The 18329-nt window shown below is 31.7% G+C and overlaps 2 protein-coding genes across 3 annotated transcripts in view; one reads left to right on the forward strand and one right to left on the reverse strand.

Annotated features, from left to right (window-relative positions):
* Window positions 1-930, forward strand: part of LOC107452400 (rough deal) — a 97863-nt gene extending 96933 nt beyond the window's left edge. For both annotated transcript variants that reach the window (XM_043040514.2, XM_071178661.1), the window contains exon 53: window positions 801-930. In XM_043040514.2, coding sequence (XP_042896448.1) covers window positions 801-842 — 42 coding nt within the window. In that variant the 3' untranslated portion in view covers window positions 843-930. The remainder of the gene's footprint in view (window positions 1-800) is intronic.
* Window positions 931-3209: 2279 nt separating this feature from the next.
* Window positions 3210-18329, reverse strand: part of LOC110283276 (glycine receptor subunit alpha-4) — a 20182-nt gene continuing 5062 nt past the window's right edge. The window contains exons 4-9 of the mRNA XM_021148190.3: window positions 16236-16456; window positions 14041-14123; window positions 12263-12400; window positions 9917-10177; window positions 6115-6275; window positions 3210-4970 (exon numbers count right to left, since the gene is read on the reverse strand). Coding sequence (XP_021003849.2) covers window positions 4752-4970; window positions 6115-6275; window positions 9917-10177; window positions 12263-12400; window positions 14041-14123; window positions 16236-16456 — 1083 coding nt within the window. The 3' untranslated portion in view covers window positions 3210-4751. The remainder of the gene's footprint in view (window positions 4971-6114; window positions 6276-9916; window positions 10178-12262; window positions 12401-14040; window positions 14124-16235; window positions 16457-18329) is intronic.

The following is an 18329-nucleotide window of genomic DNA, read 5'->3' on the forward strand; positions in this document are numbered from 1 at the left end:
AGTGATAAAAATGCGTCCATACAGCACCGCACCAAACAAGAAACACAACTACACTGTTTCAGATATGCTATGTTCATATTTGAGGGAGACCCCGCACACAATTTCGAGGAATCCCCGGGTTGAAATAAAAGAGCGCTAAAACGAAACAGCGCTAAACAAAACAGCGTTAAGCGGGATCTTACCGTATTTATTTGTAGTTAGAATTTAGTTAACATAATCCTTTATTTATAATGAAATACTAAAATGTTTTAATAGTGGAATTAAAATGTTTTATATGTTTTATAATTAAAGAAAATGCCTCCATTTTACGGTTATAATTTTATATTAGAAATAAAAATTAATAATACAGAATTAGAAACTTCTGGGAGGTCATTCACTTTTTGTTTAAAACATATCCTGATTGGAAAACAAACAATCCAACGAACCCTATATGATCGGGTTTTGCAAAAATATTATTTTATCACTTAAATTTAAATGACTAGTGTAAAAAAAAGAAAGAATAGAATAATAAGTTTGCAGACATACATATAAGGAGCAGAACAAATACTCCATATAATTCTGTTTCATTTTATTTGCAATCTGTTTTCATTGGGTGCAATATTCACTTTGGCTTAAAAGACAGAAGTTTGTTTTTATGTTCATTATTAACAATGCCATTATATTGTTTTCCAATGTATATAATGGGGATAAAGTTTTCCTTCATCTTAACTGAAAATTCATATTAAGCATTTTTCCCTTAATGACGTTCAATGGTTTTATGTATATTTAAAATATTAACATTCTTGCATTTTTCTTTTCAGATTTTTAAAAAGCTTGTTGAAGAACAATTTGAAAATTTATAAATAACTGTTTTGAAAATATCTATTTTTGCTACATTTTATATTTGCTTTTGTAAAAATGTATCATAATAAAATTGTTTAGGAATCTTTAGTTTCAGTCAAAACTATAGTTCTTTGTAATAGAGTGACCAAATATTTTTTTTTAAGAGCGAAATATAAATAAAATAATAAATTTTTTAGGTAACTTCTTCGAAATATATTTCATAAATTCATAATTAGTTAAGGATACTTATTGACATTTCTTGTATTAACATTTTTAAATATATTTATTCACTTAAATTCCCAAAATACGCAAAATATTAACATTAAGGGGTCTAAACTTTGGACCGCCCTCTTCACCAAACTATTTGAACCATATTTCTCAGATTGCAGCTACCTCCCCCTTAATTTGAGAGTCAAAAATCCAAATTCATCATAAAAAGATATGTTTATTCAGTGAAGGTACGTTTTTGTCTTTTTTCATTGCTTAAAATATCGTCTGTACTAATTAATTTGCATATTTGAAGTCCTCTTTGTACCATTTAGTCCTGGTATGTGAAAATCTGATTATTTGATGAAGAGTTATTCAGGTTGGTTCATTTTTTTTTTCCGTACTGTACTTGGAATCTTCATCTACTTTGAAAACCCCTTATTATAACTCCAATTAGACCAGGGTTCTTTTATCCATCTGTACCTTTAAGATCTGCAAAAATGTAAGATTCCCCCCCCCCTAAAAAATTGTTCTTTAAGGTTATAGGGATTGTGTGATTATATATATATATATATAGTTAGAATGAATTTCAAAGCTCTAAATTGCAATCGTAGAATGTGCAGTCTTATCAGGTGCCTTTAGCAGGGAGTGTGGAATCCTGGTAGGTGACAACTAAACCCACAACAACAAATTTGCAGTTTTTTTATGTATGAAAATTGTAATTTTTTACTTAAATTTCATATCTATTGCTTATGGCTTTGACTATGTATTAGAATGATTTATTATCTGTTGGAATATGGTTTCATTCTTTACAAGAGGGATACACTTTTGAAAAGAACTGCAATTTATTTACAAAATTGCGTGTTATTGCTTTGAAATTAAATGGCTTTATGAAGTTTTGGAACAAAACCACTGCATTTCATTCACAAAACAGGCCATGCTTAAAATTTCAACTTGTTTGTTTCTATACATTGTACTATTTTGCTTTGTATTTCCTGAATTTAAAGGATTTTTAATAACTTTGGACAAATTAAATAAGTCAATATTGAACCAGAATATGAAATGGATAACTAGTCAACTTTTTATTTTGCAATGTAGCTAAGTTTATTGTTAACCAAGCTTAAGCTAAAATATCGATATTTTGCTTCATCCACATCTCTATCTGCTCTGGAAAAAAAGCGGTTTCTCCCTACCTCAAACATGCAAAGCTTGTTGCATAATAGAGCCAGTTGATTTTTCTGGTTTCTGAGATCACTTAACTTACGAGACAAATATTTACTTTGTAAATGAAACAGTCAAGAGAGTCCGCAACATCCTTTAAAAAAAATTATTAGATAGGAAGTAAATGACACGAAGCTTCTGAAAGACTTTGTTTAATATTTTTGTAAAAATAGTTATGAAGCTAGTGAAGAGAGACATCGTATTTGAATACAGCAGGTGTTGGCATATTAGGAGAAATTTGGGAAGTTGAGAAGACGTTATACCGAGAGAGAAATCCTTTGTGGAAAATTCTTTTTCACCTACATAAATAATTTAAAATAGTGCAGGTAAACATAGAGTAAACCATGTTTGTTAAAAAAAAATGTTTCAAAATAGCAAATTTTGAACAAATAATAGTAGAATAACTTAGGATTATGCATTAAAATAGTCTTGCGATAATTTGTTTTAATTTTGATGTAAAAATATTTTTCCAGCATTTAAAACTTCATGGTTTATGCTAGGTTTACCAGAACTCACTCAACCTTGAAATAAAAAATTACTCTGAGAATTCAGATTGGTCCACTTTGAAATTCTTCAATAAATAGTACTTATTCTCTTTTACATAACTTGCCTAATATTCTGTTAACTTTATGCCTGCTTTAATGAAAACTATGAAAGTGCCTTTTCTGACCTCTAGACATTCCTTATTGATGATTTTTTAAATTTTGATTTCCATTAAGGTATAATTTTCAGACTCCTGTGTGCATTTTTTTTACTTATCGTTATAAGAAAGCATTATAAGAATATGGTAACGGACGACCCAGTATAATTATATACGAACTGGGTGTTGTACATGTCAGGGGAATATGAGAATCTGATTTGTGAAATATATCCCCCCTGCAAGAAATTCACCAATCAGGTTCTCTCAATGGCGATCAGAGATGCGCCAATCGCATGCAGTGAGAATGCTTACTAAGAAGAAAAAAGATAATATGAAATTTATTAAAAAATATGTACAGCATTTATTTTACACAATTCAGAAAAGATTGTCTATTAAAAAAAAAGAAGAAATGACTTTATAATTAAAAGAAAGTACAAATTTTCATCCCTATTTTACTCAAATCAGTTTCCTTTAGATCAAACATGGGACAATGAGTCAGTTTATATTTCATGCAGCTGATATTCAATTTGAATAAAGTAAAATTAATAATCACCTTTATATGTAGTGTGAATTATATGTAGGGTTTTCTTATCTTATAAATTTTAATAGTATCTAAGACAAGAATATGTATTCATAAAACATGCCATACATTTTTTCTCCCTCTCTTTAGAAGTGTGTGCATAGGTTACTGTTTTCATCACAACTTCGCAAAATTTTTTATTGAACAACTCACACACAACACAAGTATATTAGACACTAATATGCATAAGCTACGCTCCTATGTTATGTGTGAGATTGCCATCTGAGGTATAACTGCACTTCACAATCTAAATGTGAATTATTTCAGCATTTGCAAACAAATTAGTACGACTTTTGTCTATTGTAGAAACTATTTTTTACCCTAATACTTTTTGTCTATCATACTTCATCAGAAGTTATGTGGTAAGGAAACCTAACAATGAACTTTACAAATAGTCTTAATACAAAAAAACACTATTTTGTAGGAAAAAAATAATCAGAGTAAAAGTTATATTCTGGATCAAAAATGGAGTTTTAATATTTATTGTAAAGCTGTTTAGTAATGAGAATATCTTTCTTAAATAAGAATGAGATAATTTTTTTATTTAAATTTCTTAATAAATAAACATAGAAAAACAAGCATCTTATTCTGTTAGTTGAGATAAATAGTGTTTCACAAAATTTATTCAAGTAATTTAGATAGCAAAAAATATTTTATGTGAAAATTGATTCATAACATATAGAGTTGTGTATGGAATAGCATATATTGGGTAATTGAGTAAAAGTTTGGCTGCCACATATACTGTTTTGTTGAACTCTTTAATGACCGTTTTGCATAAATGTAACTTAATTTCGTTGACTTGGCCCTCTCTTTTTTTTCATCCTTTCAATGCATGAGCAATCATAGATTGTTAGCATAAATTTTAGATCTCAAAAAGCTTCAAAGGAAAAAGTCCAAAGCGGCAAACCACAGGATCCAATCAGACAATTATGATTTCAAAAAACACAAGATCATAACCAAGAAATGCAACAGTGTTTCGAATATTGCTGAACAATGAAAATCTGTTGTTCATTCGTGTAGCTCATCTTTATGCTATTACCCTTACTCATCAATTATCACTTGGCTTTTTTGTCTCTGCATTTTAGAGCACAAATGACGCGCGCTTTCTGGCACTTCCTTTTTAAAACCATTTTTTATTTATCTAAAACATAATGTGTTGAAACAAACTTTAAAATTATTAATCAACAAATAACATTCTATAAATTGGGCATGAAGAGAAAATTCTTGTAGGAAGGTTTCGTTATTTTAGATCGTATATTTATATAAATGCATTATCCAATGCTACACCCAAAGAACTAACCAGTAAATAAAATTAAAGACTAAAAAGGTGACGGGGAAGAGATATCGGCACTTTTTGTCTATTCCGTTGGCAATGTCTTGTGGAGTCAGTCCCTCATTCAAAACCCATCCACAAGATGCGTCCACTTCGCTTGTTGTAGATTGTGAGTCTGAAAAAGCAGACACGGATCTTAAGAATTCCTTCTTTCTTGCAATCTCACTCTGCAAAAAAAAAAAGTTTAAATATGAAACAATGTTTTACGGTTATCTCAAAAGCAAAAATTACATTGTTTGTTCTTTGATGTTTTAAAAATTCGTATACATTTTTGTAAAAGTTTGACAGAACTGATCGCTAAGGTGTAATAAAATAGTATGCAGATTCTGTGCAACCGCTAAATCCTTATCAATTTTGAAGTCATGTGTGCACACAATAACAGTAGGGATTGGAAATTTACAGTAGGGTAAAAAATTAAAACGCAACCAAAATCTAACGAATTGCTGAAGAACATTGAGCAATCAGCACAACAAAACCTGTTAAATTGCCTAATAAAACTTGGAGGTGTTCCTTATAATCGATTTTTAACTTATCTCTGTCAATTCCAGCAAACAGCATTTTGCGTTTTTAGTGGAGGCTTCCTAAGTAGAAAAAGTTTTAGTTCCCCCCCCCCTCCCTTATATACTATTTAGTGATTCCTGTTTATAGGTTTTTGGCTTCATTGTTGTCAAAAATTCAAAAAGTATAAATTTTAGACGGTGATTACGGACCTTTCTACTTAAAAATTTATCATCTTAGGTGTTTAAGCAGGTTGGTCAACAAGGTAATGTGAAATATTAAATTCATGTATTCATTTAAAAATAAATATTTTTTTTTCAAATATAAATAAAAAATTTTTTGAGAAATTCTAAAGCAGTTCCTTATTTTTAAGTGCTCAATGTGAAAACGTACTCTTTTTAAATTAGAATAAACAAAAGTGCACAGTATGATTTTTTTTTAAAAAGCAACTTGCTTCTTGGTTTATCCAAGCATTTATTAGAATATATCAATAATTAAAAGGTAAAATGCTTTACTATTTTTAATATTATTCAACCATAAGTTGGCGGGTGGAAGGAAAGCTTAGCGAAAGTGTTCACTTTTTCATAGATGAGGTAAGTTAAAACACGCAAAGTGTGAGAGTATTTCTTTTGGCGAAGATTCCAACTTGGTAAACTGTTCCGATAGAAACCACTACGATAGATAGCTCTTTAAAGAAGTTAAATTTATTAATTTCTTTGCCTTCTTCCCCTAAGTAGCTAAAATAAGCATAATGGCTCGCTTTACTCTCACGCTGCACACGCCAACTCATGATGGTAAACCTATACTACGTACCGTGTTTCTTGCGTACATACGTGACATACGAATATTTTCCCCTGAGTAAAATGAGGGTTCACTTTCTACTCTCGGCATAGCTTTGCTCTTTCTTCTCCTTTTGTCTTTATGGTAAATGAAATTCACAACTGCATACTCAACCAATGAAAGAAACACAAAACCTAGAACAAATTATTTATTATTCAGCTAATTCAACGGAACAAATCAGTTTTAATTACTGCAAATATCACTTTCTTAGATGTCAAAACAAAATATTTAAAACTCCTATCGGGTGTTCTAAAAATGACCAATAGTTAAAGGAAGGAGATGAAAAATGCAGTGGCGTAGCGAACTTAACTCGCGCCCGGGGCACAATACCCTTTTAGCGCCCCCCCCCCCATTCGTAAACCATATAATATTATATGTAAAATATACTCGCAAATTAATAAATAAATAAAGTAAAATAAATNGGAAACTATATAGAACTGAAAACTACATTGAACATAGTTCTAAAAGAAAGTGTCGTAAAAATTTGAAAAATATATATTTGTGACAATCAAATACGAAAAATATTCAGAGGGGGAAATTTTGTTGTACATTCCTATACGACAGAGAAGAAGAGTCATAAGAGAAGGAAGAAAGTTAGTTTCTCCCTTGACTTTAAAATGGATTAAAATCTATTAAATTATGAAACTATTTGGAACTGAAAACTACATTGAACATAGTTATAAAAGAAAGTCTCGTAAAAATTTGAAATATATATTTTTGTGACAATCAAATACGAAAAATATTCAGAGGGGGAAATACTGTTGTACATTCCTATACGACCGAGAAGAAGAGTCATATGAAAAGGAAGGAAGTTCGTTTTTTTCTTGACTTTTAAATAAATTAAAAACTTTTAAACTGTGAAACTATTTGGAACTGAAAACTATATTGAACGTAGTTTTAAAAGAAAGTCTCGTAAAAATTTAAAAAATATATATTTGTGACAGTCAAATACGAAAAATATTCAGAGGGGGAAATATTGTTGTACATTCCTATACGACAGAGAAGAAGAGTNTATAATTTATGTTGACATTAAACTTATATATAATATTTAATAGCATTTCATTTTTATCCTAAGCAGAGCGCGATGACAAGGACGTGAATTAAATATTGAAGTATAATTAATATGAATATGAATTTAATATAATATTTAATATAAATGAAATACTATGAATAATATTTGTGAATTAATATTTATTATATTACACTGGCACTAATTTAAAATATATTTTCCAGAAATCAATTATAATTAAAAAAAATTATTCAGTAATTTTTTGTTTTGCGGACCATTTGGCGCCCCTTTGTGAGTAGCGCCCGGGGTTTGATGCCCCCCGTTGCCCACCCCTCGCTACGCCACTGGAAAAATGTTTTGTCCACTGCGTCTTCAGAAATTTTCACTGGGGGTGCATCTAGGCAACCCTTCGCATGCTTTCATTATTAGCATGCGGAGAGTCATAAAAGGAAATATGTAAGTTTATGTTTTGATTTTCAAATAGATTAAAAACTTTTCAGTTTGGAAACTATATAGAACTGAAAACTACATTGAACATAGTTCTAAAAGAAAGTGTCGTAAAAATTTAAAAAATATATATTTGTGACAATCAAATACGAAAAATATTCAGAGGGGGAAATATTGTTGTACATTCCTATACCACAGAGAAGAAGAGTCATAAGAGAAGGAAGAAAGTTAGTTTCTCCCTTGACTTTAAAATGGATTAAAATCTTTTAAATTATGAAACTATTTGGAACTGAAAACTATATTGAACATAGTTCTAAAAGAAAGCTTACTCAACTGAGAAAAGACATGGAACCGGTGTTCTCCTCAGATGGCGTATTCGAGAGTTGTGATTGCGAATATTTTAATTAAAAGCTATAAGCCAACAATTTTTGACAAAACTGAAATTTTTTAACATTTAAAATGTAAATTAAATGATAATTTATATAAATACTTTTAAAATAAACAAGGTGTTAGCGCGAAAGAAAAAAATAAGTTCAAATGCTCTAAAAATTTTTTTTTGCTATGTTTTATAGTTAACAAAAAATATTTGATTACTGTTATATTAGCAAAACTCATACATTACTATCAGTTTATGAAGCAATAATAAAAATCTATATTAATAAAAGCAATAGTAATAAAAATCTTACAATAGATTAGTCTTACATAATGTTGTAGCAATGTAGTACTTTAATAGTAAAACAGAAACCTTACCATATGTTTATTATTGCTTATTCGACATTATTATGTTGAATGTACCATATATTCAAAACACCTTTTTTAATTATCACCTTTGAAATATCAGCAATAAATAATTTTGATCATAAATTCTCTTTGGAATGCGTGAGCAAATTATGAGGTTTTAAGAAGACATTTTTATACATTATTTGCTACAGAAGTTCCATGGCACCCTGAGGAGTGAGACACAAGAGAATGCTGGGAATAGTCCGTGGCTTCAAGTCAAAATTTACCATTTACTCAAGTAGCTTTTTATAAGATCAATATTAAATCGTAAAAAACATCTGCTTCATTTTCGGCGCTGGTGTTATGCAGGAAAGCTACCATCTGTATAGAAAATTCAATTTCCTCGCAATTTGCATTATATTTTCTCTTTTGAAAGCGGAACGACACAAAAAAACTTTTTTTTTTGAAAATTATAAAAGGGATTACAAATAGGCAGATTTTATAGCATTATAAAGTAAATGTCAATAGAGTTATGAAATGTTTCAGCTGTTTTGGTATTAACAGCTGCAAATTTTATAACATTATAAAATTTTCAGTACAGTCTTATAATTTTTATAACAACTAATATTCAAGACCCGACTTAGCCTAATTGGGGCCTGGGGCAAAAACTTCCTTTGACTCCCCCCTCTGCTTCACTACTTAAGTTATGAAGAACCGAACTTTATGGTGGTATTTTTCACCTCATAGATGTATAACAAGAAGATTGACTAGAATCTAAAATATCTATAAAGTCCCCTCCCCACCTCCAGTCATCAGACGAAAGATCGTTCAGTCCATTTTATTGATTTTTTGACAATTCTATGCTCATCATGTGAAGGCATTTTTCGAAATGCAGTTTTCTGATTGTTAACTTTGTCATTTAGCTGCGAAAAATTCATATCCTTGCTAAAATTAGGGCGAAATTGAGCTAAATTTTTGCAATTACGATAGCTCAATTAAGCCAATCAGAAACACAGATTTTTGCAGAAAAAAATCACATTTTGCGATGTGTAAAAATACGGGCTTTTGATTGGCCAAATTTGTCCATCGTAATTTCAGAAATTAAGTTGAATTTCGCCCTAGAAAGCCATGGATTTACGAAATATAAATTTTTTGTGTTCATACGATGAAGAAGCTAACATGAAACTGACAGATTTTATTCTGCATTGATATTTTGTTTAAAAGCCGAAGCATAAAATAAACTCTATCGATTTGGGGCCCCCTCCGATGTGGGGGCCCCAGGGCAACTGCCCCTGCCTTAGTCAGGCTCTGCTAATAGTGCAAAATTGCAAGAAAATGTTTGAAAACTTTTTAAAAAAACTACAAAGTTTCATTTTAGAGTATTCCTTTATATTAATTTCTTTCCCGTGGTTTTTATCAAGATATCTTACTCTTTTTTAAAGTAACTCCTGTTGATTTCACGACATTTAACAGAATATTATCTAAAAGTTGCGACGTATACAACAATGCGCCAAGCTCTTTTTTTATTATTTGAAAACAATCGTTTGATAATAAATACGTTTGATAAAATCGTTTGATAATAGATTTAAATAAACTTACTTATGCAAACCACATTCCACACATCTAAGGCGTGAATGTATGAGAGTTTAGGCAACTTATCTCTAATGGCCTTCGTAGTTGTAACAAGGGTCAACAATGTAGTCATGCCGAGAGTGACTCTGGCAGGTGCAGCTGGTATTTCTACCCAGAAAGAGAGCCACGATGTTACAACAAATAAAATGCTTGGTATGTAGATGTCCATTATAAAATGAACAAATTCCCTATCAAGTTCAAATGTGACTATTATCCGACTGAAATTTCCTGGAAAAAGAAAAAGTAGATTTTTTCTGTACTTAATCGGAGAAATTTTTTAGACATTTTAAATTTAACATTTTCAAAATATTTGTACAGTTTTTTTTTTTTTGAAAATGTTAAATAAGACAAGAATTTGATTAAGTTCATCGATTTAATTTTCTAGTAATAAGAATGGTAGAATTTTTTTTAACTAACTCATTGTTCAGGGTCAGATACATTATCTAGCCAAAAGCATCCAGATTTAATGAGTTCTGGGGCAGATACTGATATAACGTAGGGGCCACTTTTGAATCTATGGCATCCTGTTCACGTTTGGAAAAACTTTCCTCTAGTTTTTTTAATAGATGGTTATAAGAGTTGGCTTCCAGGTGTCCATCACAGTGGAAATGGATGCTGACAGTTAGGATGCTCGATTTAACTGGATACGTAATCTGCGTTCCAAAGATGTTTTATGAGATTTAGATCGGGACTTTGAAAAGGGATATTTTATCTGTCCAGTTTTTGAACACCCGTTTTTATTTTATAACCGTCGTTAAACAGGCGACCCAATTATATGGGTTTACGACTACTAATGTTCAACTCCGTAGCCTTGTAATTTTGAACCCAATTCAGAAGACAAGGGAACTCCTGGATCGAGTATTGGGAGAAATTTGCCTTCGTGGAGGACTTTTTGATGGAGCTCACCCGCATTTGCGTTACACGGAGAGGAAGACCACTAGAACCTCTCACGGTTAGCCTGAAGGCAAGGGGACTCTAACCAGTGATCTGTCTACCACTGAGGACATTTCACGTCAGCACTGTGGTCGGTGCAAGCCGAGTGCGGAGTTCGTATCGACTGGGATTCGAACCCGGTTCGCCGCATTGGAAGGCGAACTCTCTATCCCGTGAGCCATCACGGCTCTTGAACACCCATTTTGTGAAATCATGGCTGTGATAGTCTTGATAAGTGAATTGACCAGTTTTTCTGCTGGAATTGAAATGATCCTTTCCCAAAATAGTGTCATGGAGTTGCTAGCGAAAGATAGCCCAGAATGAACCCTAATGTTCATGTTTCCAACCATAATAACTGAGAGACCCAGGGCAAACCATGAAAAACAACCCCACGCCATGATTCATTAGGTGCATATCTGGATACTTTTGGCCAGATTGTGTATACTTGGATTTTTATTCAGGTGGCCTTTAGTTGCGTTTGATATTTTCTTAATTAAGTTATAAGAGTTGTGTTTGCCGGAGACTAATAGTCTCCTCAGTTTGTATACATCTAATTCTATCTTTATAGACTACGGAATGATGCTGGTTTCGTTAGTGAGGAATGGCCTTGCCCACACAGGCAATTGATTAAAAGATCAAGCATGGATCATGAACGAACAAGTCAATAAAACAGTGGAATTAAGGAGCTACTTTGGTTCTATTAGATCATGTTAGTTCTTAGATGATTAAAATAACATGACGAGAACTTTGGAGCTGATTCCCTTTCTGCAAATTAATAAAAGTGGATCCAATAAATAAATAAAAAATAAAGCATCTTAATATATAAAAAAAAATATTTATATATTTAGTTTACTAAGACTACTGTGCAGATAACTACAAAGATTAGTTTTCTTCGAAAATTATTTTTAATAATAATTCTGTGTTTTATCTCTTATAATAGTAATTATACGCAGTTATGAGTTCCATTAGAATGATGAAAAATATACAACACACTAATTCACATTCTTTTTCTTAAAGCCTGATTCTTCTTGTTTGCTGCGATGATTTACTGCGATTAATTTTTCCTTGATATTTAATAAATCAAGAAGTCGTCAAACAACGAAACTGGAAAATTTAATAACTCCGAAACTAACATGTAAGAAAATAAAAAAGATGCTTTGCGCATCTTCTACACATCGTCATTACAAAAAATAGAAAGAATATTGGTTATAAGAGTCTTAAGTAACAGATATTTTTGAACAAAGTAAAATTGATGGACGGAAACTCTGTCAATATTTTATCAAAAGAAGTAAAAAAGAGAGGATGGAGGGAGCTATAGAAAGTTGTATGACGGTTGTTGTATCTTTGAAATAGTTATTTGAGAACATATAAACTATGTACCAGTTTGCGGGTAAACTGTCAGCTTTTCTGTAAGGGAATGATTTGACAAACTAAAGCCTGCAACAATGAAATTTCGATTCAAATCCAAGGGCTTCGTATCTGACCATGCTAATTCCAAATCAGTACTTGGTAAAACACCTGAAATAAACCATAAATAAAAATTAGTTGTACACTTCTTGAACACTAGAATATTATGCACCAAGAAACCTTCAATTTTGGACAATTTTTCAAATCCCCAGTTAGACAAATATACAATAATTTTATTACAATATTTTATATACAGTAATTTTATCTGAAGAAGCCCTTAAAAAACCTTCTAAGACTGACATGCCGCATTCTTAAAAATAATCTTTTGTTTTGAATTTTTTTTAACGAGAATTTTACACGGGTTTGAATACTTTTTAGAGATAGCAGTAGTACTTTATTTACGTTGCACATTCATTGTTGACCGTCTGGAAAATATCCCTAAAGAACGATCCAAAGAGCACATTCATTGTTGACAGTCTGGAAAATATCCCTAAAGAATGATCCAAAGATTTGCAATCTTTAATCATCATTCAATCATGTACTGAGTGGACGGCTTGGAAATATGAATATCTGATTATTTGTTCTTTGTTATGTACGTAGTGCCTTTATTTATGTTAGCTAAGATTTTATTATTTTCCTTTTCTTAATATGCTAATACTTCATTTACGTTTTTATTTTAGTTTTTAACCGCCGTTGAGCGATTTACTCGTTTTGAAATTTACGACTATTTATGTTCAACTCCATAGCATTATAATTTTGTACTCAATCCAGAAGATAAGTGAACTCTTGGGCAAACATTGGAACAAATTAGCCTTAGTAGTACTTTTGGAGGACACTAACCCGCTTTTGCGTTATACGGAGAGAAAAACCATAAAAACTTCCCACTGTTAGCCCGGTGGTCCATGATCCATTTAACGTCTACCATGTTTTTGACGGTGCGAGCCTGGAGCAGAATTTGTTTCTGTCAGCCGTCGATGGGATTCAAACTTGAATCATCTCAATAGTTTGCGGGTGTTCTATCACCTAAGCCACCGTGGCTTCTTCATTTATTTGATAATAACTTAATTTGTAAAATAATTTAGTAATGCAGGGTCTCTTTATTAACGATAATATTTGTTGGCGTTCCATTATTTGTTGGCGTTTTCTGTTTACTAATGACAACAAATTGCTATTAGCATCTGATTGATCAATTGATGTTCGATTGTAGGAAAGCCAAGATAAAGTATGCCTACAGACATCGTAACTCTATACAGTCTTTTTCTAGAGGAAAAATGTTTGAATTTATAGTTCCCAAAAATTAATAAAACTTACAACTACTTGCGTAAAGCCATTTTGTCAATTCAGCACTAATGTCACTTGCCATACTAGCAAGCCTGCCTGGTGAAACTGAGCTAATTTAAGGCAGAGTGCGAGTTTCTTGTTTTTCAGTGGCGCCATCTATGGCCGAGAATTCGACTTCTGCCACACCATACGTCGCACCCGTTTATAGGGCGGACCCATTCATTCATCCACAGATCGTAATTTTGACCTGAATCAGAGAACGATCGATCTCCAATCCAGTACCCCCAGAGGTATTGATTTGTTATGAGAACATGGAGGACTTTTGCCACTCGACAGATTTAACGTGCATCAGTCACTTTACTACACCGGCGGGGTTCGAACTCTCGGACATGGGGCCGGCACCCTACCGACCAGGCTATCCCGGCCCAATTAATATGTAAATACAACCTTAATGCATAAATAATTCTTACTGCTCTCTATCTCCAATGTACACAGTTGCTTATCCATGGGATATCGATAAAATTCCATTTTGCAGAAAGGTCTTAATTTTTTTCTGGAAATAAAGAGCATGTTGTCATTTATCAATGTTTCTATGATTTGAAAGACTAAATTCAGCGTAAAATAATAATAACAAGTGAAGAAATGGTTTGTTAAAAAAGATAACTTATTTCTTTATCTACTTCAATAGAACAGGTATCAATAAAAGGATTCTTACCTTGTTCTTCTACCCGGGTCGGTACGTACCTAAGTAAACTAAAACAGTGACCACAAACTCAATAAATATACTCCTTCTAATGGGTTAACATGTGTATATTAACAAGACTAAACACTGCAAAAACAACATGATCTCTCCAACGACAGTAACATAATCAAACTCACTAAAAAATTGTTGTTCTTAGGGAGTTCTAAATCTCGTGGCGCCATCTAGTGGTGTTTTCTAGCAAAGGAAAATGGTATTCTGTTTTTAACACTCCCCTTTTTGAGTTTCGGGGCATGTTGAACCGAATCTCAATACTTCATTGTCCAAATCTGGATGGTGGGCGAACAACACGTCTAACTCTGGTAGTAGCAGGAACTGAATCAGGAATGTCCGATGATGTTCTTTCTGGCTTATCTTTAGAAGTCTCTGGCAGCTGATGCCATGTTAAAAAACATAACTTATTTCTTTATCTACTTCAATAGAACAGGTATCAATAAAAGGATTCTTACCTTGTTCTTCTACCCGGGTCGGTACGTACCTAAATAAACTAAAACAGTGACCACAAACTCAATAAATATACTCCTTCTAATGGGTTAACATGTGTATATTAATAAGACTAAACACTACAAAAACAACATGATCTCTCCAGCGACAGTAACATAATCAAACTCACTAAATAATTGTTGTTCTTAGGGAGTTCTAAATCTCGTGGCGCCATCTAGTGGTGCTTTCTAGCAAGGGAAAATGATATTCTGTTTTTAACATGGTTTGAAAACTTTTTCTCCTATGAAAATATCTTACTGGGTGAGTTTAATTTTATTTTCTAAATTTTCGTAGGAAACACTAAATTTTTGCTATTTATTTAGATAAGTTAGTTTATAAAATAGGAAATATTTACTGATTCACTATAAATTTTTTAAATCCATTCATTCGTTATTCCGGTGTATTCGAGTTTTTTTGTATCCTAATGGAATGGAACCATGTAAAATATTTTTTTTTAATTATTACATACTCTGCCGCTTTATAGCAAGACGGTAACAACTCTACGTGGGTACCTGCAAGTCCAGAAAAAGACCACTGAAATCGTATGGTTGAACATAATCAGGAGATTGTGCATGGTGTGTAACATTACAGCTATTATCTTCGATTATTATTACGTTTCAGATCAAATTTAATTGGATGCTTGCAAATGACGTATCCCGTGGCGTGGCAAATCCGATTGCCTGGTGAATCATAGCATAAACACATGCCACGATTTATCCACGCATGACGTCGCTTGAAGCAATTTTATTATTTCCATTCTGTTTCATTAGTTCCATAACATTAATTATACGATACTAAAATACAGTTAGGCAACTACAAATAGTAAAATAACTCAAGAATTTAGAAAATATTTAGTATGGGTGACTCAGTTTTATTTACTAAAATCTATCTAATCTCTGGAAACTAAAATACTATCTTCTTACTTACGCCACCAAGTGCTGACTAAATTAAGCCTTTTAAAATGTTTCCTTCAAACGCTAATTTCTGTGTAATTCAGAGTATTTCTTGAAAGAAAACCGATTTTTATTCACCAATTTTCTAATAAGAAAAATTAAAAGCGAAATAGTAATAAAATGATAATAATTATAATGAAACTGCAGTATATTTTTAAAATGTAGATTGAAACAATTTTTTTTCATCAATTCAGGAGCACATTTTCGAGGACATTTGGTTAATGATAACTTTTAATGACATTTTTACCTCTTGTTAGTTTGAATTACAATAAAAAACCCTTTTTTTTTGGATGTTTAGTCGTTTCCAGATTTTATATTTTATTATGTAGCTATTAAGGTGTCTACGTCAGTAAAGCGAAGGAAACGACCTAAATTGAAAATTATTTATTCAATGTAAATCTGTTTGACAAAATAACCGATTGACATTAAAATGTGTTTATGTAGTTTAGTTAAAATCAAAATTTTTTACCTTTTACTGAGCAAAACTCTGCCATGAGGGTCAATGTGCGCCAAAATTTTTCCCTCATTCGTTTCGCTCACTTGGTTGTCATTTACAACATGCACATCGGGCGTCCATATGCGTTGAGCATGCCAGTCGTCACCAAATATTTTTTGCACATGTTCATCCGGTGTAAATGTCAGTCTTTCATCAAACCAGGTCTCCCTGTATAATATTTGCATTGTATAATCCTAAATTAAAAACGAAACAAGTATTTGAAAGCTTTTAAACATTAAATTATCACCCTCCAATCAAATATACCGTTTGATTCAAAACATATGTATTGGGTGTTCTGTGAAAACTGCTCTTAATATACGTGTGTGTGACAATAAAGACAAAAAAAAAGAAAAACGTCATATAAACTAAAATTATATAGTAGTATATAGTAGCAAGTATATAGAACTCTAAACTAAACTAAACTCAGAGGCGCGCCAGCACATGGGGGGCCAAGGCCTACTGTGCCCATCTCAGTTTTCTTGAGTTTAGGCTCTGGGGTGCAGGAGCAGATGTTCCGGTTAGGTGGTCAGCCGAACGTGAAACCCCCAGTGTTTAGTTCCCAAGCAAGCTTGGTATTCATTTATCGACACACTGAAGGAATGAAAGGCTGAGTCAACCTTGCCCGGTCCAAGGATCGACCCCAGTACCTGTGGCACGGGAGCGAGAAGCGCTACCACTCAGCCACCGGGAGAAATATGGAACTCTAGGTTAAAAATATAAAGAAAGCATGGAAAATGATAAAGATAATGAGAAGAGGAAAGAAAAATTTTAAAATAAAATATTAAAAAAAAATTTAGAAAGTAAAAATATATATTAAAAAGCCCAGAAAAAAAAAAGAAAAGATATAATATTTTCATCAGTTCACACAATTATATCCGCAAAAAAGAGTGCTTTCGATTATTGTATCAATAAAGCCAAAGCAAAATCTATCAATGCAATAGTGTAAGGAGCACTCAAAATGGAACATTGAGTAAAAAATATATCACGCAAAAAACAGAAAATAAAATGTAAGGAAAAAAAAGAACAAAATACAAAACGAAATCTACAAGGCGAGTAGCGAATTCAAATGAACTTTGATGCACCGGAATTTTCAAGAATGACGTAAAATATTTTCGTAATAAGATTGCCTGAGTACTAAAGATTAAAACAGAAGTGCAAAGGGAGCTAAAAGCGTAAATAGAAGGAATTTGTATTACGCCACGTTCTTACTGCAGTACCGCAGCGCGTTTGATTTGTTAGTTACCCAGAATTGGTCCGAAAGTGGATGTGCGCAAGATAATAATATTATACTTGATAATGATAATTTAAAGAAATTTGTAATTCGTAAGGTTGATATTTAACTATACTATTTTAAAGAATTTAGTAAATTAACATTTATTAAAAAAATACAATAGTGGAAATATAATCTTTTCATTTTTTCTTTCGTTTTTCAGCTTTTTAATATATTTTTATATTTTTAATTATTTTTTAAATAATTTTTTTTCTTCTGTCCCCTGTCTTTATTATTTTTCATGTTTTCTCTATATTTTTTTTCATTATATCTATATATATAGGTCATTCTCACAAAAACAGTCATTTTCATGTCCCCAGTATATTTTATGTTTGTTTTACAGCTTACGAAAAAGAAAAATTCAGGGAAAGTGTCCTTCAGAATGCAAGCTAACAAAAGAATAAAATTAAAATTATAAATTTTTATTTTTTATTTATTTTAGGTAATTAAAATATACCAATATGTCATTCCCTCACTTGTCCCCACTGCTAACTTAAAAAAAGAAAAAAATTATTTCTGAAATAAAATTTTTTTTTTTTACAAATTCGTGTTTTTTATTTCAGAATACTGAAATATAGAATTCAGAAAATCTATTTTAATTTTAATTTCTGATAAAAATATTAACACAGCACTATTTTAAACTTTGTCCCCAGTGTTTCGCGTCATTCCCTCACAACAATGTTCTTATCACCTGCAATCTTCTTAGAATAAAAATATTTTAATAAAAACTTCAGAAGTTAACAACTGGCATCATAGAACAAAATTGCAGTATGTTTCCATCTTCAACTTAAAGAAGC

This window comes from Parasteatoda tepidariorum, chromosome 3, assembly GCF_043381705.1.
Source record: "Parasteatoda tepidariorum isolate YZ-2023 chromosome 3, CAS_Ptep_4.0, whole genome shotgun sequence".
Taxonomy (NCBI): domain Eukaryota; kingdom Metazoa; phylum Arthropoda; class Arachnida; order Araneae; family Theridiidae; genus Parasteatoda; species Parasteatoda tepidariorum.